This window comes from Carcharodon carcharias, chromosome 4, assembly GCF_017639515.1.
Source record: "Carcharodon carcharias isolate sCarCar2 chromosome 4, sCarCar2.pri, whole genome shotgun sequence".
Taxonomy (NCBI): Eukaryota; Metazoa; Chordata; class Chondrichthyes; order Lamniformes; family Lamnidae; genus Carcharodon; species Carcharodon carcharias.
This window is the reverse complement of record NC_054470.1, coordinates 203,284,388-203,310,624: the sequence shown is the minus strand read 5'-3', so window position 1 is coordinate 203,310,624 and position 26,237 is coordinate 203,284,388. Positions and strand designations below refer to the sequence as shown.

General features: G+C 44.4%; 1 protein-coding gene across 2 annotated transcripts in view; it reads right to left on the bottom strand.

Moving 5' to 3' along the window:
* Positions 1–1,181: 1,181 nt before the first annotated feature.
* The window catches only part of dnajc21 (DnaJ heat shock protein family (Hsp40) member C21), a 50,241-nt gene continuing 25,185 nt past the window's right edge, over positions 1,182–26,237 (bottom strand). The window contains exons 9-12 of one of the 2 annotated variants that reach the window (XM_041187070.1): positions 15,825–15,864; positions 14,636–14,865; positions 7,983–8,061; positions 1,182–1,600 (exon numbers count right to left, since the gene is read on the bottom strand). In XM_041187070.1, the coding sequence (XP_041043004.1) occupies positions 1,445–1,600; positions 7,983–8,061; positions 14,636–14,865; positions 15,825–15,864 (505 nt within the window). In that variant the 3' untranslated portion in view covers positions 1,182–1,444. The remainder of the gene's footprint in view (positions 1,601–7,982; positions 8,062–14,635; positions 14,866–15,824; positions 15,865–26,237) is intronic. The other variant, XM_041187072.1, reaches the window with a different exon arrangement.

Below are 26,237 nucleotides of genomic sequence, written 5' to 3'. Positions count from 1 at the left end.
ATCCCTCTGTATCTCAGAGCTCTGCAATCTCTCACCATTTAGATAATAAGCTTTTTTTATTCTTCCTGTCAAAATGGACAATTTCACATTTTCCCACATTATACTCCATTTACCAGATCTTTGCCCACTCGCTTAACCTATCAATGCCTCATTGTAGCCTCCTTAAGTACTCTTTACAACTTACTTTCCTACCTACCTTTGTTATATCAGCAAATTTAGCAACCATCCCTCCGGTCCCTTCATCCAAGTCATTTAAATAAATTGTAAACAGTTGAGGTCCCAGCGCTGATCCCTGTGGGACACCACTCGTCACATCCTGCCAACCTGAAAAAGACCCATTTATGGATACTCTCTGTTTCCTGTTAGCTAGCCAATCTTCTATCCATGACAATATGTCACTCTCTATACCATGAGCTTTTATTTTCCACAATAACCTTTGACGTGGACCTTATCAAATGCCTCCTGGAAATCTAAGTACAGCACATCCACCGGTTCCCCTTTGTCCACAGCACATGATACTCCTTCAAAGAATTCCCATTGGATAAACATGATTTCCCTTTCACATGATTTCTCTGGAGATTGATCTTCAATTCCTGGAAACTCCAAGCCAATACTGGAAGGTTGGATTAGTTACAATCTCGACTGATTACCTTAAACTGGTTGTTGGTATAGCTATTGGTGAACTCAGGATTGTTCAGGGAGTGCTGCCCAATCACAGAATCACATCCATTGGTAGATGTTTTGTTTTGGGTTTTGCAAGTCCGTGCTTGTTCAGCACAGTCTGTATTCTACCTGTTATAAACTCAACTTATGCTGTTTGATTTGAACAGCCAATCACTAGGACACACAGCAGCTTTAATCCACAGGTCAGTCAGCATTACCACTTGTGATTGTTCCTGCATTCACAGAGTGCAGGAGGCTATTCAGCCCATCGTGTAAGTGCTGCCCCTGTGTTAACAACCCTCCCCTGCTCTTTCCTCATCGCCCTTCGAGTGTCTTTTTTTTGTTAACACAGATTTTGGCGTTTCACTGACACGAGACCATTTAGTGTAGGTTTTTTGGATTTAATGCTGATGAACAGCTATTTAGAATTGACTCAGTAAAGGTACATCATTTACAGACACTGTGGAAGTCCTGGTCTGCAGTCTCTGAACTAGAGAATAAAATATTCAATCCTGTGCTTGTATCAGAATAGAAAAAGCATTTTATAAATAAACGCAATACAAGAGTGAGTGATTTTGGGATCTGCTGTTGTTTCAGATGATGCTCGGTGGGAAGGTGCAAGGGGCTTCCATCATTCACTGTCCTCCTCATCTCAGTCCTCAGGCCCAGTAAACTGACCGAGGTCTGTCCTGTGGAAGGGGAGGGGGTTATCTGCAGGTAGCATGTCCCCTCTCTCTGCCCAATTTCCACCATCTCAGTGTGTAAGGCTTCAGGTGCTATCCTATCGATTCCTGCGATTCCCTGCTTTAGTCTGGCTCCTGTCGGCAGTCCTGGGTCTCTGCTGGACTGTCGCGTGTCCCGTCATCTTCAGATGCTCAAACAACTTGTTTCTCGAGGAGAATTGAGAGTCACAGGTCACACAGCGAATCACAGCTTCCTGTAGATACAGTAGGTTTCATATATCAAATTCCTCCATCATCTTCTCCACAGAGAGGGAATAAGACATGAACCCCACACACTACCCCAGGGGTGGGAGGGAGAGGAATCATATGAACATACGAATTAGGAGCAGGAGTCGGCCACTCCACCCCTCGAGCCTGCTCCGCCATTCAATAAGATCATGGCTAATCTGATTGAAACCTCAATCACACTTTCCTGCTACCGCCAATTACCTTTCGCCCCCTTGCTCATCAAGAATCTATCTCGCTCTGCCTTAAAAATATTCAAAGCCTCTGCTTCTACAGCCTTTTAAGGAAGAGAGTTCCAAAGACTCACAACCGCCTGAGAGATAAAGTTTTTCCTCATCTCTGTCTTAAATGAGTGACCTCTTATTTTTAAACAGTGATCCCTAGTTCTAGATTCTTCCACAAGAGGAAACATCCTCTTCACATCCACCCTGTCAAGTCCCCTGAGGATCTTACATGTTTCAATCAAGTCACCTCTTACTTTTCTAAACTCCAGTGGATACAAGCCTAACCTGTCCAACCTTTCCTCATAAGACAACTCTAGGACAGAGAGAGTCCCAGACCTCACACATTGTCCCAGATAATAGAGAGAGAGGAAGAGTTCGAGAGAGCGAGTGTGAGAGAGAGTCAGTCAGAGAGCACTCCATGCTGGGCAGCAGCTATAGTTAATTAGGTAACTAGTTCAAACTGGTTTCTCTAGCCAGCAATGCCTGACTCAGCTCTGTAGAATTTCAGTGAGTAAATACAGGTGGTCTTGCTAAACACCAGAAGTAAGCAAGTACAAAGTGAGCAGCTGGTCACTGAGTGTAAGCTTGGGAATGTGGTCAGTGAGGGAGAGAGTGCTATTTGGATCTTTACAGGAGAGGAGTGGGTCGAGAGAAGTGCAGCTGGACAGCAGAGCTAAAGCCAGGAAGCATTAATGAGGCGAGCAGGTAGGTGAGTAGATGGTGAATTTTAAGTTTTATTCCCTCTATACACAGGGATAATAATTTAAAATGGTACTGGGGAAATGTGAGTATTGCATTAAATTTATAGCTTTATAACTCATCAAACCACTTGATATAACTGCAGATAATCATTGTGAGATATTTCTAAACTTAATTAGTTAAATAAAACACAGCAAAGATGGCATGGCAGGTGATGTGCTGCAGCTGTATACCAGTGTGGTCCACAGTAACCACGTCTACAATAGGGTCTGCAAATCGAGGTACTTCAGCTCAGAGCTGATGAGCTGGAATCTGAGCTTTGGACACGGCGATGTACTAGGGAAAAGGTTACCGGACACACTTTGCTCCAAGAGACTGTATCATCCCTCAGGGTAGCTACATCTGATTTGGTCTGTGGTCAGGCAGAGGAGTGTGTAACTGTGAGTGAGGCACGAGACCCAAAAGGTAGCAATGGATGAGACAGCTTCAAAGTTGTTGCAGTTTATGTTAATGAGAACAGGGGCTGCAGGGAGGAGAGCAAACTGACCATGGCACCATGGTGCAGGAGCCATTCAAGTAGGACCATAAGACGTAGGAGCTGAAGTAGGCCATTTGGCCCATCGAGTCTGCTCCGCCATTCAATGAGATCATGGCTGATCTGATAATCCTCAACTCCACTTTCCTGCCTTTTCCCCATAACCCTTGATTCTCTTAATGATTAAAAATCTGTCTATCTTAGCCCTGAATATACTTAATGACCCAGCCTCTACAGCCCTCTGCGGTAAAGAATTCCACAGATTCACTACCCTCTGGGAGAAGAAATTCCTCCTCATCTCTGTCTTAAATGGGTGACTCCTTACTCTGAGATTATGCCCTCTGGTCCTAGACCCTCCCACAAGGGGAAACAACCTCAGCATCTACCCTGTCAAGCCCCCTAAGAATCTTATATGTTTCAATAAGGTCGCCTCTCATTCTTCTGAACTCCAATGAGTACAGGCCCAACCTACTCAACCTCTACTCATAAGAAAATCCCTCCATCCCCGGGATCAACCTAGTGAACCTTCTCTGGACTGCCTTCAATGCCAGTGCATCTTTCCTTAGATAAGGGGACTAAAACTGTTCACAATATCCTAGGTGTGGTCTAACTAGTGACTTGTATAGTTTTAGCAAGAATTCCCTATTTTGCACTCCATTCCCTTTGAAATAAAGGCCAACATTCCATTTGCCTTCCCTGTTACCTGCTGAAATTGTATGTTAGCTTTTTGGGATTCACGTACAAGGGCTCCCAAATCCCTCTGTGCTGCAGCTTTCTGCAGTCTTTCTCCATTTAAATAATATTCAGCTCCTCTATTCTTCCTGCCAAAGTGCCTAACCTTACACTTTCCCACATTATATTCCATCTGCCAAGTTTTTGTCCATTCACTTAACCTGTCTATATTCATCTGTAGACTCCTTGTGTCACCCTCACCACTTTGTCTTCCCACCTATTTTTGTGTCATCCGCAAACTTGGCGATAGTACATCCAATTCCCTCATCTAAGTCATTAACATATATTGTAAATAACTGTGGCCCCAGCACTGATCCCTGTGGTACTCCACTAGTTACTGGTTGCCATCTTAAAAATGCTTCCCCATATCCCAGCCTCATTCTGTAAGGAGCCTATGTTCACTTTGGCCTCTCTCTTCATTTTTATATATTTCAGGAAGCTCTTACTGTCCGTTTTTATCTTACTTGCTAGTTTACCCTCAAAGTTTATTTTCTCTCCCTTTATTATTTTTTTGGTCATCTTCTGTGGGTTTTTAAAACTTTCCCAATCCTCTGGCTTACCACTGATCTTTGCCACATTGTACGTTGTCTCTTTCACTTTGATTCTGTCCTTAACTTCCTTGATTAACAATGGTTGGTTTATCCCCTTCCTTGAATCCTTCTTCCTCACTGGGATATATCTTTGTTGAGAGTCATGAGCTATTTTCTTAAACATCTGCCATTGTTAATCAACCATCTTTTCTGCTAAACTCCTTTCCCAGTCCACTCCAGCCAACTCTGCCCTCATTCCTTTGTAATTACCCTTATTTAAGTTTAGCACAGTTGTTTCTGACCCAAGTTTCTCACCTCAAACTGAATGCTAAATTCCACCATGTTATGGTCACTGTTTCCTAGGGGATCTTTTACTCTCAGATCATTTATTAAACCTGCCTCATTACACATTACCAGATTCAAAATAGCCTGATCCCTGATTGGATTCACAACATATTGTTTTAGGCAACTTCCTATGAATTCTTGCTCATGGCTTTCTCTACCAATTTGATTTTCCCAATCTACATGAAGATCGAAAAATCACTAATGCAGCATGTCGATTCAAGAAAGGAGGTAGGTAGAAAGATTTAGGTAGGTAGGTGTACAAGATTATGAGGGACATGGACAGGGTGGATAGCCTCACATCCTTTAAAAAGTACCTGGATGAGCACTTGGCACATCATAACATTCAAGGCTATGGGCCAAGTGCTGGTAAATGGGGTTAGGTAGGTAGGTCAGGTGTTTCTCACGTGTCAGTGCAGACTCGATGGGCCGAAGGGCCTCTTCTGCACTGTGTGATTCTGTGATTTAGCTATAGGCTAGTTAGCCTAATGTCTGTCACTGGGAAAAAGTTAGAATCCATTATAAAAGAGGTAGTAGCAGGACATTTAGAAAATCATAATATAACCAGGCAGAGTCAACATAGTTCTGTGAAAGACAAATAGAGTTTGAGAAATTTATTAGAATTCAGAGGTTGTAACTTGCAGGGTGGATAAAGAGGAACTGGTGGATGTGCTGTACTTAGACTTCCAGAAGGCATTTGACGAAGTACAGCACAAAGGTTACAACGCAAAGTAAGAGCTCACGGTGTAGGAGGTAATATATTAGCATGGATAGAGGATTGGTTAGCTAACAGGAAGCAGAGTGTAGGCATAAATGGGTCATTTTTGGGTTGGCAGGATGAGGCGAGTGGAGTGCCACTTGGATCAGTGCTGGGGCCTCAACTGTTTACAATTTATATCAATGACTTGGGTGAAGGTGCTTGAATGTATGGTCGCTAATTGACACAAAGTTAGATAGGAATGTAAGTTGTGAAGAGGACATAAGGAGCCTGCAAAGGGATATAGACAGGTTAAGTGAGTGGGCAAAAACTTGGCAGATGGAGTTTAATGTGAGAAAATGTGAACCTGACCAATTTGGCAGGAAGAACAGAAAGGCAGCATATTATTTAAATAGAGAGGGATTGCAGAACTCTGAGGTACAGAGGGATCTGGGTGTCCTGTGCATGAATCAGGAAAAGTTAGCATGCAGGTACAGCAAGTGATAGGAAGGCAAATGGAATGTCGTCATTTATTGCAATGGGAATGGAATATAAAAGCAGGGATGTTTTGCTACAGTTTGCGACCACATCTGGAGTACTGTGTACAGTTATGGTCTCCTTTTTTAAGAAAGGATATAAGTGCATTAGAAGTAGTTAAGAGAAGGCTCACTCAGCTGATACCTGGGATGTGGTGGTGCGGGTGTTATCTTACAAGGACAGTTTGGATAGGCTGGGCCTTTATCGAGTGGAGTACAGAAGACCGAGAAGTGATCTTATGTATAGGATCCTGAGGGGACTTGACAGGGTGGGTACAGAAAGGGTGTTTCTCCTTGTGGGGGAGACTAGAACAAGGGGACACAGTTTCAAAATAAGGGGTCTCCGATTCAAGACTGAGGTGAGGTAAGCCTTTGGAACTCTCTTCCCCAGAGAGCAGTGGAGGCATGGTCATTAAAATTTTTTAAGGCACAGGTAGATAGATTCTTGACTAATAAGATGGTCAAAGGATATCTGGAGTAGGTGGAATGTGGAGTTGAGGCCACAGTCAGATAAGCCGTGGTCTTATTAAATGGTGGAGCAGGCTCGAGGGGCTGAGTGGCCTATTATTGCTCCTAATTCATATATAGATTAAGGGGAGGCAGTGGTACAGTGGTAATGTCAGTAGACCAGTGATCCAGACACCCAGGCTATCGTTCTGTGGACACAGGTTCAAATCCCACCAGAGCAGCTGGTGGAATTTAAATTCAATTATTACACCTGGAATTCTAAAGCTAGTCCCAGTAATAGTGACCATAAAACTGTCATCGATTGTTGTTAAAAACCCATCTGCTTCACTAATGCCCTTTAGGGAGGAAATCTGCCATCCTTACCTGGTCTGGCCTACATGTGACTCCAGACCCTCAGCAATGTGGTTGACTCTTAACTGCCCCCTGAAATGTCCTAGCAAGCCTCTCAGTTCAAGGGCAATTAAGGATGGGCAACATATGCTGACCTTGCCAGCGACACCCACATCCCATGAAAAGAATAAAAGAGATAAGGTACCACATAAAAGGTTACAGCATAAGATAAGAGCCCATGGTGTTGGGGGTGATATATTAGCTTGGATAGAGGATTGGCTAACTAACAGAAAGCAGAGAGCTGGGGTAATGGGGCATTTTCAGGCTGACAAACTGTAACTAGTGGAGTGTCACAGAAATCAGTGCTGGAGCTTTAACTATTTACAATCTATATCAATGTCTTGGCTGATGGGACTGACTATTGTAGATAAATTTGCCGACAGTACAAAGATAGGTAGGAAAGCAAGTTGTGAAGAGGATACAGAGCCTGCAAAGGTTAAGTGAGTGGGCAAAAAATTGCCAGATGGAGTATAATGTGGGAAAATGTGAGGTTGTCCACTTTGCAGGAAGAATTGAAAAGCAGGATATTATTTAATGGAGAGAGACTGCAGAACCCTGAGGTACAGAGGGATCTGGGTGTCCTGGTACATGAATCACAAAAACTCAGCAATGCAGGTACAGCGAGTGATTAGGGAGGTAAATCTAGGCTGATTCCTGGGATGAAGGAGTTTGTCTTATGAGGAAAGCTCGAGCAGGTTGGGCCTATACTCATTGGAGTTTAGAAGAATGAGAGATGATCTGAATGAAACATAAAAGATTCTGAAGGGGTTTGACAGGGTAGATGCTGAGACGGTGTCTAGAACAAAGGGGATAAGTTTATAAATAAAGGCTCTCCTCCCATTTAAGAAAGAGATGAGGCAGAATTTCTTCTCACAGGGGGTCGTTAATTCCTCCCCTCAACCCCCTCCTTTGGTACCCCCCCCTTCCCCACCCTCACCCCAACCCCAATTCCCTCCTCTGGCCCCAACCTCCCTTCTTCCACTCTCCTCTGGCCCCCTTCCCTCACCCCAATCCCTCCTCTGCCCACCCCCAACTGACCCCCTCCTCTGTCACGCCTCCACCCCTCTCTCCCGATCTCACTCCCCACTCTCTCTTGCAAGCCTTGCCTACCCCATTCCCCTCACCACCCACTCCTCACCCCTGACACCACCAACTGCCACCCCCACCACCGCCCTACTCGCCCCTCAGACCCACTGACCTGAGCTGTTGCTTCTCCACTGGGGGTCTTCCCTCTCTTCTCTTGTTTTCCCTTTTTCCCTCGTTTAGCTTTTAAGAAGCTGGAAGAAAGGAAAACAAATCAGAGAATTAACGAATGATCCTCTCTCCCCAGTAACAGGGGCCAATTTCAGACCCCCCTCCCCCAACCGATTAAAGAGGACCTGATCTCTAACCCCCCTCCCCCACCGCCCAACCACAGAATATGGGGCCATTCACCAACGATTGGGCTCAGTTTAAAGAGAGAGATTCTCAATCCCAATATCTGTTTAAAGAGAGAGATTCTCAATCCCAATCTCTGTTTAAAGAGAGAGAGAAATTCTCGATCCCAGTCTGTTTAAAGAGAGAGAGAGATTCTCGATCCCAGTCTCTGTTTAAAGAGAGAGAGATTCTCGATCCCAATCTCTGTTTAAAGAGAGAGAGATTCTCGATCCCAGTCTCTGTTTGTTTAAAGAGAGAGAGATTCTCGATCCCAGTCTCTGTTTAAAGAGAGAGAGAGATTCTCGATCCCAGTCTCTGTTTAAAGAGAGAGAGTTTCTCGATCCCAGTCTCTGCTTAAAGAGAGAGACAGATTCTCGATCCCAGTCTCTGTTTAAAGAGAGAGAGATTCTCGATCCCAGTCTCTGTTTAAAGAGAGAGATTCACGATCCCAGTCGCTGTTTAAAGAGAGAGAGATTCTCGATCCCAGTCTCTGTTTGTTTAAAGAGAGAGAGATTCTCGATCCCAGTCTCTGTTTAAAGAGAGAGAGAGATTCTCGATCCCAGTCTCTGTTTAAAGAGAGAGAGAGATTCTCGATCCCAGTCTCTGCTTAAAGAGAGAGAGGTTCTCGATCCCAGTCTCTGTTTAAAGAGAGAGAGATTCTCGATCCCAGTCTCTGTTTAAAGAGAGAGAGATTCTCGATCCCAGTCTCTGTTTAAAGAGAGAGAGATTCTCGATCCCTGTCTCTGCTTAAAGAGAGAGGGATTCTCGATCCCAGTCTCTGTTTAAAGAGAGAGATTCTCGATCCCAGTCTCTGTTTAAAGAGAGTGAGATTCTCGATCCCAGTCTCTGTTTAAAGAGAGTGAGATTCTCGATCCCAGTCACTGTTTAAAGAGAGAGATTCTCGATCCCAGTCTCTGTTTAAAGAGAGATTCTCGATCCCAGTCTCTGTTTAAAGAGAGATTCTCGATCCCAGTCTCTGTTTAAAGAGAGAGAGATTCTCGATCCCAGTCTCTGTTTAAAGAGAGAGAGATTCTCGATCCCAGTCTCTGTTTAAAGAGAGAGAGATTCTCGATCCCAGTCTCTGTTTAAAGAGAGAGAGATTCTCGATCCCAGTCTCTGTATTAAAGAGAGAGAGAGATTCTCGATCCCAGTCTCTGTTTAAAGAGAGAGAGATTCTCGATCCCAGTCTCTGTCTAAAGAGAGAAGAGATTCTCGATCCCAGTCTCTGTTTAAAGAGAGAGAGATTCTCGATCCAGTCTCTGTTTAAAGAGAGTGAGATTCTCGATCCCAGTCTCTGTTTAAAGAGAGTGAGATTCTCGATCCCAGTCTCTGTTTAAAGAGAGTGAGATTCTCGATCCCAGTCTCTGTTTAAAGAGAGTGAGATTCTCGATCCCAGTCTCTGTTTAAAGAGAGAGAGATTCTCGATCCCAGTCTCTGTTTAAAGAGAGTGAGATTCTCGATCCCAGTCTCTGTTTAAAGAGAGAGAGATTCTCGATCCCAGTCTCTGTTTAAAGAGAGAGAGATTCTCGATCCCAGTCTCTGTTTAAAGAGAGAGAGATTCTCGATCCCAGTCTCTGTTTAAAGAGAGAGAGATTCTCGATCCCAGTCTCTGTTTAAAGAGAGAGAGATTCTCGATCCCAGTCTCTGTTTAAAGAGAGAGAGATTCTCGATCCCAGTCTCTGTTTAAAGAGAGAGAGATTCTCGATCCCAGTCTCTGTTTAAAGAGAGAGAGATTCTCGATCCCAGTCTCTGTTTAAGAGAGTGAGATTCTCGATCCCAGTCTCTGTTTAAAGAGAGAGAGATTCTCGATCCCAGTCTCTGTTTAAAGAGAGAGAGATTCTCGATCCCAGTCTCTGTTTAAAGAGAGAGAGATTCTCGATCCCAGTCTCTGTTTAAAGAGAGAGAGATTCTCGATCCCAGTCTCTGTTTAAAGAGAGAGAGATTCTCGATCCCAGTCTCTGTTTAAAGAGAGAGAGATTCTCGATCCCAGTCTCTGTTTAAAGAGAGAGAGATTCTCGATCCCAGTCTCTGTTTAAAGAGAGAGAGATTCTCGATCCCAGTCTCTGTTTAAAGAGAGAGAGATTCTCGATCCCAGTCTCTGTTTAAAGAGAGAGAGATTCTCGATCCCAGTCTCTGTTTAAAGAGAGAGAGATTCTCGATCCCAGTCTCTGTTTAAAGAGAGAGAGATTCTCGATCCCAGTCTCTGTTTAAAGAGAGAGAGATTCTCGATCCCAGTCTCTGTTTAAAGAGAGAGAGATTCTCGATCCCAGTCTCTGTTTAAAGAGAGAGAGATTCTCGATCCCAGTCTCTGTTTAAAGAGAGAGAGATTCTCGATCCCAGTCTCTGTTTAAAGAGAGAGAGATTCTCGATCCCAGTCTCTGTTTAAAGAGAGAGAGATTCTCGATCCCAGTCTCTGTTTAAAGAGAGAGAGATTCTCGATCCCAGTCTCTGTTTAAAGAGAGAGAGATTCTCGATCCCAGTCTCTGTTAAAGAGAGAGAGATTCTCGATCCCAGTCTCTGTTTAAAGAGAGAGAGATTCTCGATCCCAGTCTCTGTTTAAAGAGAGAGAGATTCTCGATCCCAGTCTCTGTTTAAAGAGAGAGAGATTCTCGATCCCAGTCTCTGTTTAAAGAGAGAGAGATTCTCGATCCCAGTCTCTGTTTAAAGAGAGAGAGATTCTCGATCCCAGTCTCTGTTTAAAGAGAGAGAGATTCTCGATCCCAGTCTCTGTTTAAAGAGAGAGAGATTCTCGATCCCAGTCTCTGTTTAAAGAGAGAGAGATTCTCGATCCCAGTCTCTGCTTAAAGAGAGAGAGAGAGATTCTCGATCCCAGTCTCTGTTTAAAGAGAGAGATTCTCGATCCCAGTCTCTGTTTAAAGAGAGTGAGATTCTCGATCCCAGTCTCTGTTTAAAGAGAGAGAGATTCTCGATCCCAGTCTCTGTTTAAAGAGAGAGAGATTCTCGATCCCAGTCTCTGTTTAAAGAGAGAGAGATTCTCGATCCCAGTCTCTGTTTAAAGAGAGAGAGATTCTCGATCCCAGTCTCTGTTTAAAGAGAGAGAGATTCTCGATCCCAGTCTCTGTTTAAAGAGAGAGAGATTCTCGATCCCAGTCTCTGTTTAAAGAGAGAGAGATTCTCGATCCCAGTCTCTGTTTAAAGAGAGAGAGATTCTCGATCCCAGTCTCTGTTTAAAGAGAGAGAGATTCTCGATCCCAGTCTCTGTTTAAAGAGAGAGAGATTCTCGATCCCAGTCTCTGTTTAAAGAGAGAGAGATTCTCGATCCCAGTCTCTGTTTAAAGAGAGAGAGATTCTCGATCCCAGTCTCTGTTTAAAGAGAGAGAGATTCTCGATCCCAGTCTCTGTTTAAAGAGAGAGAGATTCTCGATCCCAGTCTCTGTTTAAAGAGAGAGAGATTCTCGATCCCAGTCTCTGTTTAAAGAGAGAGAGATTCTCGATCCCAGTCTCTGTTTAAAGAGAGAGAGATTCTCGATCCCAGTCTCTGTTTAAAGAGAGAGAGATTCTCGATCCCAGTCTCTGTTTAAAGAGAGAGAGATTCTCGATCCCAGTCTCTGTTTAAAGAGAGAGAGATTCTCGATCCCAGTCTCTGTTTAAAGAGAGAGAGATTCTCGATCCCAGTCTCTGTTTAAAGAGAGAGAGATTCTCGATCCCAGTCTCTGTTTAAAGAGAGAGAGATTCTCGATCCCAGTCTCTGTTTAAAGAGAGAGAGATTCTCGATCCCAGTCTCTGTTTAAAGAGAGAGAGATTCTCGATCCCAGTCTCTGTTTAAAGAGAGAGAGATTCTCGATCCCAGTCTCTGTTTAAAGAGAGAGAGATTCTCGATCCCAGTCTCTGTTTAAAGAGAGAGAGATTCTCGATCCCAGTCTCTGTTTAAAGAGAGAGAGATTCTCGATCCCAGTCTCTGTTTAAAGAGAGAGAGATTCTCGATCCCAGTCTCTGTTTAAAGAGAGAGAGATTCTCGATCCCAGTCTCTGTTTAAAGAGAGAGAGATTCTCGATCCCAGTCTCTGTTTAAAGAGAGAGAGATTCTCGATCCCAGTCTCTGTTTAAAGAGAGAGAGATTCTCGATCCCAGTCTCTGTTTAAAGAGAGAGAGATTCTCGATCCCAGTCTCTGTTTAAAGAGAGAGAGATTCTCGATCCCAGTCTCTGTTTAAAGAGAGAGAGATTCTCGATCCCAGTCTCTGTTTAAAGAGAGAGAGATTCTCGATCCCAGTCTCTGTTTAAAGAGAGAGAGATTCTCGATCCCAGTCTCTGTTTAAAGAGAGAGAGATTCTCGATCCCAGTCTCTGTTTAAAGAGAGAGAGATTCTCGATCCCAGTCTCTGTTTAAAGAGAGAGAGATTCTCGATCCCAGTCTCTGTTTAAAGAGAGAGAGATTCTCGATCCCAGTCTCTGTTTAAAGAGAGAGAGATTCTCGATCCCAGTCTCTGTTTAAAGAGAGAGAGATTCTCGATCCCAGTCTCTGTTTAAAGAGAGAGAGATTCTCGATCCCAGTCTCTGTTTAAAGAGAGAGAGATTCTCGATCCCAGTCTCTGTTTAAAGAGAGAGAGATTCTCGATCCCAGTCTCTGTTTAAAGAGAGAGAGATTCTCGATCCCAGTCTCTGTTTAAAGAGAGAGAGATTCTCGATCCCAGTCTCTGTTTAAAGAGAGAGAGATTCTCGATCCCAGTCTCTGTTTAAAGAGAGAGAGATTCTCGATCCCAGTCTCTGTTTAAAGAGAGAGAGATTCTCGATCCCAGTCTCTGTTTAAAGAGAGAGAGATTCTCGATCCCAGTCTCTGTTTAAAGAGAGAGAGATTCTCGATCCCAGTCTCTGTTTAAAGAGAGAGAGATTCTCGATCCCAGTCTCTGTTTAAAGAGAGAGAGATTCTCGATCCCAGTCTCTGTTTAAAGAGAGAGAGATTCTCGATCCCAGTCTCTGTTTAAAGAGAGAGAGATTCTCGATCCCAGTCTCTGTTTAAAGAGAGAGAGATTCTCGATCCCAGTCTCTGTTTAAAGAGAGAGAGATTCTCGATCCCAGTCTCTGTTTAAAGAGAGAGAGATTCTCGATCCCAGTCTCTGTTTAAAGAGAGAGAGATTCTCGATCCCAGTCTCTGTTTAAAGAGAGAGAGATTCTCGATCCCAGTCTCTGTTTAAAGAGAGAGAGATTCTCGATCCCAGTCTCTGTTTAAAGAGAGAGAGATTCTCGATCCCAGTCTCTGTTTAAAGAGAGAGAGATTCTCGATCCCAGTCTCTGTTTAAAGAGAGAGAGATTCTCGATCCCAGTCTCTGTTTAAAGAGAGAGAGATTCTCGATCCCAGTCTCTGTTTAAAGAGAGAGAGATTCTCGATCCCAGTCTCTGTTTAAAGAGAGAGAGATTCTCGATCCCAGTCTCTGTTTAAAGAGAGAGAGATTCTCGATCCCAGTCTCTGTTTAAAGAGAGAGAGATTCTCGATCCCAGTCTCTGTTTAAAGAGAGAGAGATTCTCGATCCCAGTCTCTGTTTAAAGAGAGAGAGATTCTCGATCCCAGTCTCTGTTTAAAGAGAGAGAGATTCTCGATCCCAGTCTCTGTTTAAAGAGAGAGAGATTCTCGATCCCAGTCTCTGTTTAAAGAGAGAGAGATTCTCGATCCCAGTCTCTGTTTAAAGAGAGAGAGATTCTCGATCCCAGTCTCTGTTTAAAGAGAGAGAGATTCTCGATCCCAGTCTCTGTTTAAAGAGAGAGAGATTCTCGATCCCAGTCTCTGTTTAAAGAGAGAGAGATTCTCGATCCCAGTCTCTGTTTAAAGAGAGAGAGATTCTCGATCCCAGTCTCTGTTTAAAGAGAGAGAGATTCTCGATCCCAGTCTCTGTTTAAAGAGAGAGAGATTCTCGATCCCAGTCTCTGTTTAAAGAGAGAGAGATTCTCGATCCCAGTCTCTGTTTAAAGAGAGAGAGATTCTCGATCCCAGTCTCTGTTTAAAGAGAGAGAGATTCTCGATCCCAGTCTCTGTTTAAAGAGAGAGAGATTCTCGATCCCAGTCTCTGTTTAAAGAGAGAGAGATTCTCGATCCCAGTCTCTGTTTAAAGAGAGAGAGATTCTCGATCCCAGTCTCTGTTTAAAGAGAGAGAGATTCTCGATCCCAGTCTCTGTTTAAAGAGAGAGAGATTCTCGATCCCAGTCTCTGTTTAAAGAGAGAGAGATTCTCGATCCCAGTCTCTGTTTAAAGAGAGAGAGATTCTCGATCCCAGTCTCTGTTTAAAGAGAGAGAGATTCTCGATCCCAGTCTCTGTTTAAAGAGAGAGAGATTCTCGATCCCAGTCTCTGCTTAAAGAGAGAGAGAGATTCTCGATCCCAGAGCTAAGTTTAAAGGGACTAATAGTGGATAGTTTGAAGATTTTCTTTTACTGGTCCTGTGCTGGAATCCTCCCACCCCCAGGTTCCCATCTGAATGTCCCACCTTGATGAAGTTGCTGTTCTTCCCTCTGTTGCGCCATCTTTGTGCTGCTCAGTAGACTCTGAGCTTTCTTGTTGCTCTGTAATCACAGAGTCGGGTTCCTGCTCCTGATGACGTTTGCTGCTCTCACCCAATCTCTCCTCCTCTGCAGTCCCGTTGTTCCATTCTGAGTGAGTGACTGTGGTAGTGAGGTTCTGGGAATCAGTGGCTTCAGGGGAACTCTCACTGAACATCTAGGACAGAGCACACAATGAACTGTACAGGTTGAACATCCAAAGTCTGGCACCCTCTGGACCCAGACCGCGCCGGGTTTCGGATTTTCCTGGATTGGGGAGGATCGAGGATCGACTCGATCTCTGGAATCAGATCAGCGCTCCACTATAAACAAAGCGGCAAAGCCGATAATTAACCTGATACACCACTGAGAACCAGAGCCTAGCCAAATTATCCCAGTATTTGGATAATACGTCCAAATTTCATTTAACTGAATATCAAACGGAATATTTTCAAAAACGTCCAGTTTTCAGACAATTCATGTTTTCGGACAGACAGGTTTTAGATGTCTAACCAGAATTTATAGAGAACATTTAACAGAAAAAGATCTGAGTGCTTACAGGGGTTTTAGCAAATAAAACCTTGCACCAAGTCACATCCTGGGACAAGGCTGGGGGTGGGGAGGGGTGTGGCAATGGGGACATTAGGGGAGATGCAAAGAGGTAGGTTTAAGAAGTGTCTTGAAGGAGGAAAGCAAGAAGCAAGAGGTGCAGGGATGTAGAGATGGAATTCCAGAGCTTAGGGACTAGGCAGCCCCCAGTGCAGGAACAGTTAAAGCTGGGTCACACAAGAGGTCAGAAATAGAGGAGAGCAGTAATCTCGGCGAGTTTAGTGATAGGGAGGGCTAAGGCCATAGGGGGAGTTGAAAAGGATACGAATTTTTAAACCCAGACAATGCTCAAATGGGAGCTGATGTAGGTCAGTGAAAACGGGTGATAGATGACAGGAGTTGGTACAAGTTAAATCACAGGCAGCAAGCAGAGTTTTAGTTGAATATGGATCAGTGTTTACAGGGTGGGATTGGGCAGAACAAATGGAAGGGGAGAGGCAGGAGGTGGAGTGTAGAGACCGGGATCAGGGTGAGCTGAAACAATCAGATGCAGCCTGCATTCACTGCCACTCCCAGAGTGTTTCTTACCTTCTGTTGTCGTTTCCTCCTCTTCTGCTTCTTGGAGACTCTACAGAAGCAGATTAACATTATAAACAAACAGATTAACATTATTAACAAACAGATTAACATTATAAACAAACAGATTAACATTATTAACAAACAGATTAACATTATTAACAAACAGATGAATGAGATTAACAAACAGATGAATGAGATTAACAAACAGATGAACCGGTTGATTAAAGGCTTTGCTCTCACTCAATCTCAGAGTTGTCCTGACACTTTAACAAGAAACTTTTCATCTCCTTCCAGGCATGAAGTATCACAAGCTTCAATAACTCACAGGTATCAACACCCCTCCAGATCCCTTCGTCCCCTTCCCTCTTACTCCATCTTTTCCTCACCCCTTGCCATATATTCATGACACCCACCATCTCTGCCCCCCTGGCCCTGAACACTGAGCTCAGCAGCGGCCTCAGCTTCATCCCCTTCTGTCCTAACCTCAATGAATTGAGAGCTCAGACAATGCTGAGCCTTTTCTTCTGATGTCTCACGCCTATTTTTCATCCAGGAGTCTTCCCCCCGCTCAGCAGACCCTTTCATCCATCTCCAATTCTCTCCCTCCAACTGGACCCCTCTCAGTGGTCTTTTTTACTCTCTCAATCTTTTCATTGAGAGCTGTCAGCATGACACTGGTCATCTGACTGTCTCTGCTCACCTCTCCCACTCTCACCTGTCTTCCTCTGAACTTGCTGCTCTCTGCTCTCTCAGGTCCAACTCTAATATTGTCATCAAACCTGCTGCCAAGGGCAGTGTTGTTCTTGTCGAACTGACCTCTAGCTAGCAGAGGCTGAATGTTAACTCTCTAACACATTCCCAGACAGTGGCGCAATAAGGGGAGAGGCTGGCATAATGGGAATGTCACTAGAATAGTAATCCAGGGGCTGAAGCTAATGCTCTGGGGACACGGGTTCAAATCCCACCACAGCAGCTGGTGGAGTTTTAATTCGATTCATTCATAAATCTGGATTAAAAAACTAGTCTCAGTAACAATGCAATGAAAATATCAGCAATTGTTGTAAAAACACATCTGGTGCACTAATGTCCCGTGGGCAAGGAAATCTGTTATCCTTACCTGGTCTGGCCTACATGTGACTCCAGACCCACAGCAATGTGATTGACTCTTAATTTCCCTCTGAAATGACCAAGCAAACCACTCAGTTGTAACAAACTGAAGAAATTGCCTTTGCGATCTCTGGGTCAAAATCCTGGAACTCCCTCCCTAACGAGTGGAGTGCCGCAGGGATTAGTGCTGGGGCCTCAACCATTTACAATCCATATTAATGATTCAGATGAAGGGACTGACTGTACTGTAGCCAAACTTGCTGACGATCAAATGGTTGGTAGGAAAGCAAGTTGTGAATTGGATGCTGCAAAATAGGTTAAAGGGAGTGGGCAGATTTTTGATCGACAAGGGAGTCAAGGGTTATGTAGAGCAGGCAGGAGAGTGGAGTTAAGATCGCAATCGGATCAGCCATGATCTTACTGAATGGTGGAGCAGGCTCGAGGAGCTGGGTGGCCTACTCCTGCTCCTAATTCGTATGATCTAGAGCATTGGACGTATATAGTGAACAGGAGATGCTTAAGACCCAGAAACTGGAAACTATTAAAAGAGAAATAGAAAATATGTTTCAATAAGGTCACCTCTCATTCATCTAAACTACAATGGGAATGGACCCAACCTGTTCAACCATTCCTCATAAGACAACCCCTTCATCCAGGAATCAGCCTAGTGAACATTCGGACTGTTCTTGTCGTATCCTGAGGTCCACAATCTGAGCCATGCGCCGCCATATGAACACACTCGACCTCTCCCTCCAGTAGCACCGCCGCACCCTATTTCTAAGCTGCCCTTGCCCCCAGTTTCATTTTATTCTTTGACTCATCTGACGCCTCAACAAGAAACCTTTGTCTCTTTCTCTCAGGTGCTAAGGACGCTAGCTCCAACAACTCATCGACACCAACGCCCATCCAGGACCCTCCACCCCTGCCTGTCCCTCTGTCCCCATCCCTTCTTCCAATCCCAGCCCCGGCTGTGTATTCACCATACCCCCTGACCTTCCCTTCTCCGATGCTGAACGTTCAGTGCTCAGCAAAGGACTCAGTTTCATACCCTTACGCCCTCATCTCAATGAATTTCAGGCTCGGCACGATGCTGAACTCTTCTTCCGCCGTCTTCGTCTCCGTGCTCACTTCTTTGGGCAGGAGTCCTCTCCCTGTTCAACGGATCCTTTTACCCATCTCCAATATTCTCCCTCCACCTGGAACCCTCCCTCTGGATTCTTACCTTCTCTTGATCTTTTCATTGAGAACTGTCGGCGTGACATCAGTTGTCTCAATTTCTCTGCTCCTCTCACCCACTCTAACCTGTCTCTCTCTGAACTTACTGCACTCCATTCTCTCAGGTCCAACCCTAACATTGTCATCAAACCCGCTGGCAAGGGTGTTGCTGTTGTTGTCTGGTGCACTGACCTCTACCTCGCGGAGGCTGAGCTTCAACTCGCAGACACTTCCTCCTACCTCTCCCTGGACCATGACCTCACTGCTGAACATCAAGCCATTGTTTCCAGGATTGTCACTGACCTCACCTCCTCTGGAGATCTTCCTCCCACAGCTTCCAATCTGATAGTCGCCCAACCTCAGACGGCCCACTTCTACCTCCTACCCAAAATTCACAAACAGGACTGTCCCAGCTGACTGATCGTGTCAGCTTGCTCCTGCCCCACGGAACTCATTTCTTGCTATCTTGACTCCCTTCTCTCTCCCCTTGTCCAGTCCCTTCCCACCTACATCCGTGATTCCTCTGACACCCTACATCACATCAACAATTTCCAGTTCCCTGGCCCCAACTGCCTCCTCTTCACCATGGACGTCCAATCCCTCTACACCTCCATTCCCCACCAGGATGGTCTGAGGGCCCTTAGCTTCTTCCTCAAACAGAGGCCCGAATAATCCCCATCCACCACTACTCTCCTCCGTCTGGCTGAACTTGTTCTCACACTGAACAATTTCTCCTTCAACTCCTCTCACTTCCTCCAAATAAATGGTGTGGCTATGGGTACCCGCATGGGCCCCAGCTATGCCTGTCTCTTTATGGGGTATGTGGAACATTCCTTGTTGCAGTCCTACTCCGGCCCCCTTCCAGAACTCTTTCTCTGCTACATCAATGATTACTTTGGTGCTGCTTCATGCTCTCGTTGGGACTTGGAAAAATTTATTAATTTTGCTTCCAATCTCCACCCCTCCATCATTTTCACGTGGTCCATCTCTGACACTTCCCTTCCCTTCCTTGACCTCTCTGTCTCAATCTCTGGTGATAGACTGTCCACCAATATCCATTACAAGCCCACCGACTCCCACAGCTACCTCGACTACAGCTCCTCACACCCCGCTTCCTGTAAGGACTCCATCCCATTCTCTCAGTTCCTTCACCTCCATCGCATCTGTTCCGATGATGCTACTTTCCAAAACAGTTCCTCTGACATGTCCTCCTTCTTCCTTAACCGAGGTTTTCCACCCATGGTCGTTGACAGGGCCCTCAACCGTGTCCGGCCCATCTCCCGCACATCCGCCCTCATGCCTTCTCCTCCTTCCCAGAAACATGATAGGGTCCCCCTTGTCCTCACTTATCACCCCACCAGCCTCCACATTCAAAGGATCATCCTCCACCATTTCCAACTCCAGCATGATGCCACCACCAAACACATCTTCCCTTCATCCCCCGGCGGCATTCCGTAGGGATCGTTCCCTCCGGGACACCCTGGTCCACTCCTCCATCACCCCCTACTCCCCAACCCCCACCTATGGCACCTTCCCATGCAACCGCAGAAGGTGCAACACCTGCCCCTTTACTTCCCCCCTCCTCACTGTCCAAGGGCCTAAACACTCCTTTCAAGTGAAGCAGCATTTCACTTGCACTTCCCTCAATTTAGTCTACTGCATTCGCTGCTCCCAATGCAGTTGCCTCTACATTGGAGATAACAAACGCAGACTGGGTGACCGCTTTGCAGAACACCTTCGATCTGTCCGCAAGCATGACCCAGACCTCCCTGTCGCTTGCCATTTCAACACTCCACCCTGCTCTCATGCCCACATGTCCGTCCTTGGCTTGCTGCATTGTTCCAGTGAAGCTCAACACAAACTGGAGGAACAACACCTCATCTTCCGACTCGGCATTTTACAGCCTTCCGGACTGAACATTGAATTCAACAATTTTAGATCATGAACTCTCTCCTCCATCCCCACCCCCTTTCTGATCCCCCTTTTTTCCAATAATTTATATAGATTTTTCTTTTCCCACCTATTTCCATTATTTTTAAATGTATTTCCATCCATTGTTTTATCTCTACCTTTTGGCCTATTTCGATCCCTTACCCCCACCCCACCCCCACTAGGGCTATCTGTACCTTGCTCGTCCTGATTTCTACCCTTAATGTCACCTATTATCACATTCCTTAGATAATATCACCACCGTCAACACCTCTTTGTCCTTTTGTCTGTGACATCTTTTGGTTATCTCCTCCTATCACTGGCCCTCTATCCCGCTCTACCTGTCCCACACCCCCTTAAACCAGCTTATATTTCACCTCTTTTCTATTTTTCCTTAGCTCTGATGAAGAGTCATACGGACTTGAAACGTTAACTGTGTTCCTCTTCGCAGGTGCTGTCAGACCTGCTGAGTTTTTCCAGGTATTTTTATTTTTGTTTTGGATTTCCAGCATCTGCAGTTTTTTGCTTTTATCTTAGTTGTAGATGGTACACACGGCTGCTAGTGTGCATCAGTGGTGGAGGGAGTGAATGTTTCTGGATGTGGTGCCAATCAAGTAGGCTGCTTTGTGCTGGAGGGTGTCAAGCTTCTTGAGTGTTGTGGGAGCCGCACAATCCTGAGATGAAATGGGAAAAAGTATTTAAGGAGAGGGATGCTTGACTGTTGAGAGTTGCTATGGGGGGAACCCACTGACGGCCAGTAGCTTAGTGTGAGCTGCTGAGAAGCTGTGGAAGTTTTTATTGGAGACACCGCCCAGTATTAAGCCAGGAGAGTCTTCCTTTTAGAAAACTCTTTGTTTCTGAACCTACTTTTGGAATTCCACATCAGAGTGGAAATGCCTGAGAAGTCATGAGATTTACCTGGATTAATGTGATGACAATCCTTGACTTGGGTAATATTTACTGGATTGTTATGGTTAAAAATCCATAAGAGGTTGTTGCCAGAAAGGTAGTTTAATGGTGTAGTTTTGATTGAGCGTGTTCTTTGGGGGCTGTCCTGGGAGACTGTTCTGGCAGTGTTAGTTTAATTTGTGCAAGTTTTTTTTCCACTTTTTGATAAATCTTTTGAGTTTTAAGATTCTAAAGGTGTTATTGGAGTTCTGTGCTTTTAAGGTCTGTAGCTCTTCCTACTCATTTTCACAATTAAAAAAAAGGTTTAAAATCAGCAAGTTTGGCTTGTTCAGTAATAGCATCAGCTGTGGTCATAACACCTCCAAATAAAAGATGTGGGGGTTGTATATAGACCCCCAAACTGTAGTGGTGATGTTGGGAATGGCATTAAACAGGAAATTAGAGATGCATGTAATAAAGGAACATCTGTAATTATGGGTGACTTTAATCTGCATAGAGATTAGACAAATCAAATTAGTAACAGTACCGTAGAGGAGGAATTCCTGGAGTGTATACGGGATGTTTTTCTGGACCAATACGTTGAGGAACCAACTAGAGAACAGGCCACCCTAGACTGGGTATTGTGTAATGAGAAAGGAATAATTGGGCGTCTAGTTGTGCGAGGCCCCTTGGGGATGAGCGACCATAATATGATAGAATTCTTCATCAAGATGGAGAGTGACGTAGTTGATTCTGAGACTAAGGTCCTGAATCTTAATAAAGGAACAACGATGGTATGAGACGCGAGTTGGCTATGATGGATTGGGAAATGTTACTTAAAGGGATGATGGTGGACAGGCAATGGCAAACATTCAAAGAGCGCATGAGTGAATTGCAACAATTATTTATTCCTGTCTGGCGCAAAAGTAAAACAGGAAAGGTGGCCAAACCCTGATTTACAAGGGAAATTAGAGATAGTATTAGATCCAAGGAAGAGACATACAAATTGGCCAGAAAAAACAACAGACCTGAGGATTGGGAGCAGTTTAGAATTCAGCAAAGGAGGACCAAGGGATTGATTAAGAAGGGGAAAATGGAGTACGAGAGTAAGCTTGCAGGGAATATAAAAACTGACTGTAAAAGTTTCTACAGGTATGTGAAGAGAAAAAGATTGGTGAAGACAAATGTAAGTCCCTTACAGTCAGAAACAGGGGAATTTATAATGGGCAAAGAAATGGCTGACCAACTAAATACATACTTTGGTTCTGTCTTCACAAAGGAGGACACTAATAACATACCAGAAATGTTGTGGACACAGGGTTTAGTGAGAGGGAGGAACTGAAAGAAATCAGTATTAGTAGGGAAATGGTGTTGGGGAATTTGATGGGATTGAAGGCCAATAAATCCCCAGGGCCTGATAATCTACATCCCAGAATACTTAAGGAAATGGCACTAGAAATAATGGATGCATTGGTGGTCATCTTCCAAGATTCTATAGACCCTGGAACGATTCCTACAGATTGGAGGGTAGCTAATGTAACCCCACTATTTAAAAAGAGAGGTAGAGAGAAAACAGGGAATTATAGACCAGTCAGCCTGATGTGGGTAGTGGGGAAAATTCTAGAGTCCATTATAAAAGATTTAATAGCTGAGCACGTGGAAAACAGTGGCAGAATCGGACACAGTCAGCATGGATTTATGAAAGGGAAATCATGCTTGACAAACCGACTGGAATTTCTCGAGGATGTAACTAGTAGAGTTGATGAGGGGGAGCCAGTGGATGTGGTTTATTTGGACTTTCAGAAGGCTTTCGACAAATTCCCACATAAGAGATTGGTGTATAAAATTAAAGCGCATGGGATTGGGGGTAGTGTATTGAGATGGGCAGACAGGAAACAAAGAGTAGGAACAAAAGGGTCTTTCTCCAAATGGCAGGCAGTGACTAGTGGGGTACCGCAGGGATTGGTGCTGGGACCCCAGTTATTCACAATATATATATTGATGATTTAGATGAGGGAACTAAATGTAATATCTCCAAATTTGCAGATGACACAAAGCTGGGTGAAAGGGTGAGCTGTGAGGAGGATGCAGAGATGCTTCAGTGTGATTTGGACAAGCTGAGTGAGTGGGCAAATGCATGGCAGATGTAGTATAAGGTGGATAAATGTGAGGTTATCCACTTTGGTAGCAAAAACAGGAAGGCAGATTATCTGAATGGCTATAAATTGAGAGAGGGGAATGTGCAACGAGACCTGGGTGCCCTTGTACTCCAGTCGCTGAAGGTAAGCATGCAGGTGCAGCAGGTGGTAAAGAAGGCAAATGGTATGTTGGCCTTCATAGCCAGAGGGTTCGAGTACAGGAACAGGGATGTCTTGCTGCAATTATACAGGGTCTTGGTGAGACCACACCTGGAATATTGTGTGCAGTTTTGGTCTCCTTATCTGAGGAAGGATGTTCTTGCTATAGAGGGAGAGCAGCGAAGGTTTACAGACTGATTCCTGGGATGATGGGGCTGACATATGAGGAGAGATTGAGTCGGTTAGGATTATATTCGCTGGAGTTCAGAAGAATGAGGGGGGATCTCATAGAAACCTATAAAATTCTAACAGGACTAGACAGGGTAGATGCAGGAAGGATGTTCCTGATGGTGGGGGAGCCCAGAACCAGGGGTCACAGTCTGAGGATATGGGGTAGACCATTTAGGACTGAGATGAGGAGAAACTTCTTCACCCAGAGAGTGGTGAGCCAGTGGAATTTGCTACCACAGAAAAGTAGTTGAGACCAAAACATTGTATGTTTTCACAAGGAGTTAGATATAGTTCTTGGGACGAAAGGGATCAGAGGATATGGGGAGAAAGCGGGAGCAGGCTATTGAGTTGGATGATCAGCCCTGATCATGATGAATGGTGGAGCAGGCTCGAAGGGCCGAATGGCCTCCTCCTGCTGCTAGTTTCTACGTTTCTATGAGGCAATCCCACGGCTCCAAAAACGCCTGCCTTTTTGTGAGGTATGTCCTACTCAGGGGCCCCCCCCGTCATTTCTTTTCCGGGCACACTGATGACTGTATTTCTGGTCTCACCTAGGAATAGAAAATTTCATTGAATTTGTTTCCAATTGCCGTCCTTCCCTCACTCTTCCCTTCCCTTCCCGGAGCTCTCATCTCCATTTCTGGAGATAAGCTATCAACTAATACTTCAACTAAACCCACCGACTCCCACAGTCACCTCAACTACACTTCCTCATATCCTGCTCCCCGTAACAACTCTTCCATTCTCCCAGTTTCTCCATGTCTGTCTGGGAAATAAAGGATTAATGTGATTACAATGAGTTGTCATGAAGAGATATTGTGTATAATGTTATTGGAAGTTATTTTTTAAAATAGAATTCTAATGGGGGTCTGTGTCTAGGTGTGTGCCTGTGTACGTCTTAATTGGATTAAAGGCAGCTAGTCTGGGTGCTTTGATGTATAGTAGTTTTGAGAAATTAATTGGCTGAACAGTAAGGAAAACAGTAAGGTAAAGTGTTCATTTGCATTTGTTGAATGAATCACTCAAGACTGCAGGTAAATCTTGCACCTTGCTGGAAGAAGCCAAACAACATGTTTATTTTTTCAGCTTACAAATAAAATCAATGCTATGAAAGGGGTTTTATTGTTAGAAGAGCTGAAGTTCAAAAGACCTAGTGATACAATGAGAATTTACATTCAAAGGGAAAGCTAGGTATATAAAGAAAGGTGTTTGTGTGTGTAAGCTAGAGGCATTTAAGACCTAACCAGCCTATATGTCTCCTACCAACTTGCAAAGGAACCTCATTTGCAATTTGTAAGGTCAAATGTGCTTTGCCTGGTGTCTGTTTAAAGTCTATGGGTTATTGTTACCTTAGTGGTGATTTACCTAGGGGTGATTAATTTGGGGATTTGTTAAAAAGTTATTATAGTAGTAATTTGCAGCCATGTGTATGTGCTTAATTTGTTGTTAAATTAATAAACGTTTAATTTAGTTTTACATAAAAACCAAGAGACTCAGTGGTCTTATTTCTACTGAATTCAAAGTCTGCATCTCAAAACATCCAAATTGCAAAACTGGATTATGACAGTTGTTTCAAGTTTCCCTCTGGGATTTGAACAACTCAGCCTTTACCATTGGCTTTGTCATAATGTTACAAAGTGAGTTATGCTCATGAAAGCGGTCTCTTTGACTGTACTTTTCTACTATAGCCCTTGACCTACACAATCTGCATGCTGCTTTTCTGTGTGTTTTGCTGGGTGAGCTCATTCAAAGGAGGAACTGACCTTCTGAGGGCCAAAGGTGCTGTACGCTGATTTTGGCCAGGCCTGGGGTGTAAACAATTGTGTCTGTACTTTCTGGAATTATTGCATAAACAACTTGCTAGCACTGACACTTTTTGAGAAGCTTCGGTTCTCTGAAGCTCTCCATGCTTGTAATACAATTTCCTACTTTTAGGTCAGTCCAGACTCTGTTTTTTATCCATAACACCCATTGTACCTGTTCTGATGGTGCAACCTTCCGCAATAGTGTTTCTAACATGTCTTCCCTTTTCCTCAACTGAGGACTATCCCCCACCCCGCCCCCGGGGTTGACAGGGTCCTCAACCATGTCCGACCCATTTCTCACACTTCTGCTCTCGTCTGTTCCCCTCCCTCCCTGAACCACGATAAGGTTCCCTTTGTCCTCACTTTTCATCCCACCAGTTCCATATTCGATGGCTCATCCTCTGACGTTTCTGCCAACTCTAGTGTGTGACGCCACCAAACACATCTTCCCCTCCCCTCCAAAGGGGCGAGTAAGGAAACAAAAGACGAGGTGTGAATGGCAGAATAACAAACAGCTGCTGCCCAAAAGCTAAAACTAAACAAGTTAAAACTAAAACCTGCAAATAACAAGGAAAATAGAATGGAGACAGAGATTACTGTTCAATTCAACATCGAGTCCGAAAGGCTGTAAAGTGCTTAACTGAAAGAGGAAGTGCTGTTCCTCCAGTTTAACAGTGAGTTTAAATGTGCAGCAGGCAAAGGACAAAGAAGTTAGCAGGAATTAAAATGACAGGTGATCAGAAGCTTGCGGTCATGCTCACGGACCGAGAGGGAGTGTTCTGTAAAACGGTCACCCAATCTGTGTTGGTCTCCCCAGTGTAGGGGAGACCACATTGTGAGCAGCGAATACAGTATACTGAATTGAAAGGAGTAAATGCTGCTTCACTTGGGATTGGACATTGAGAACAGATGAGATAAGAGAGTCATACGGACTCAAAGTGTTAACTCCG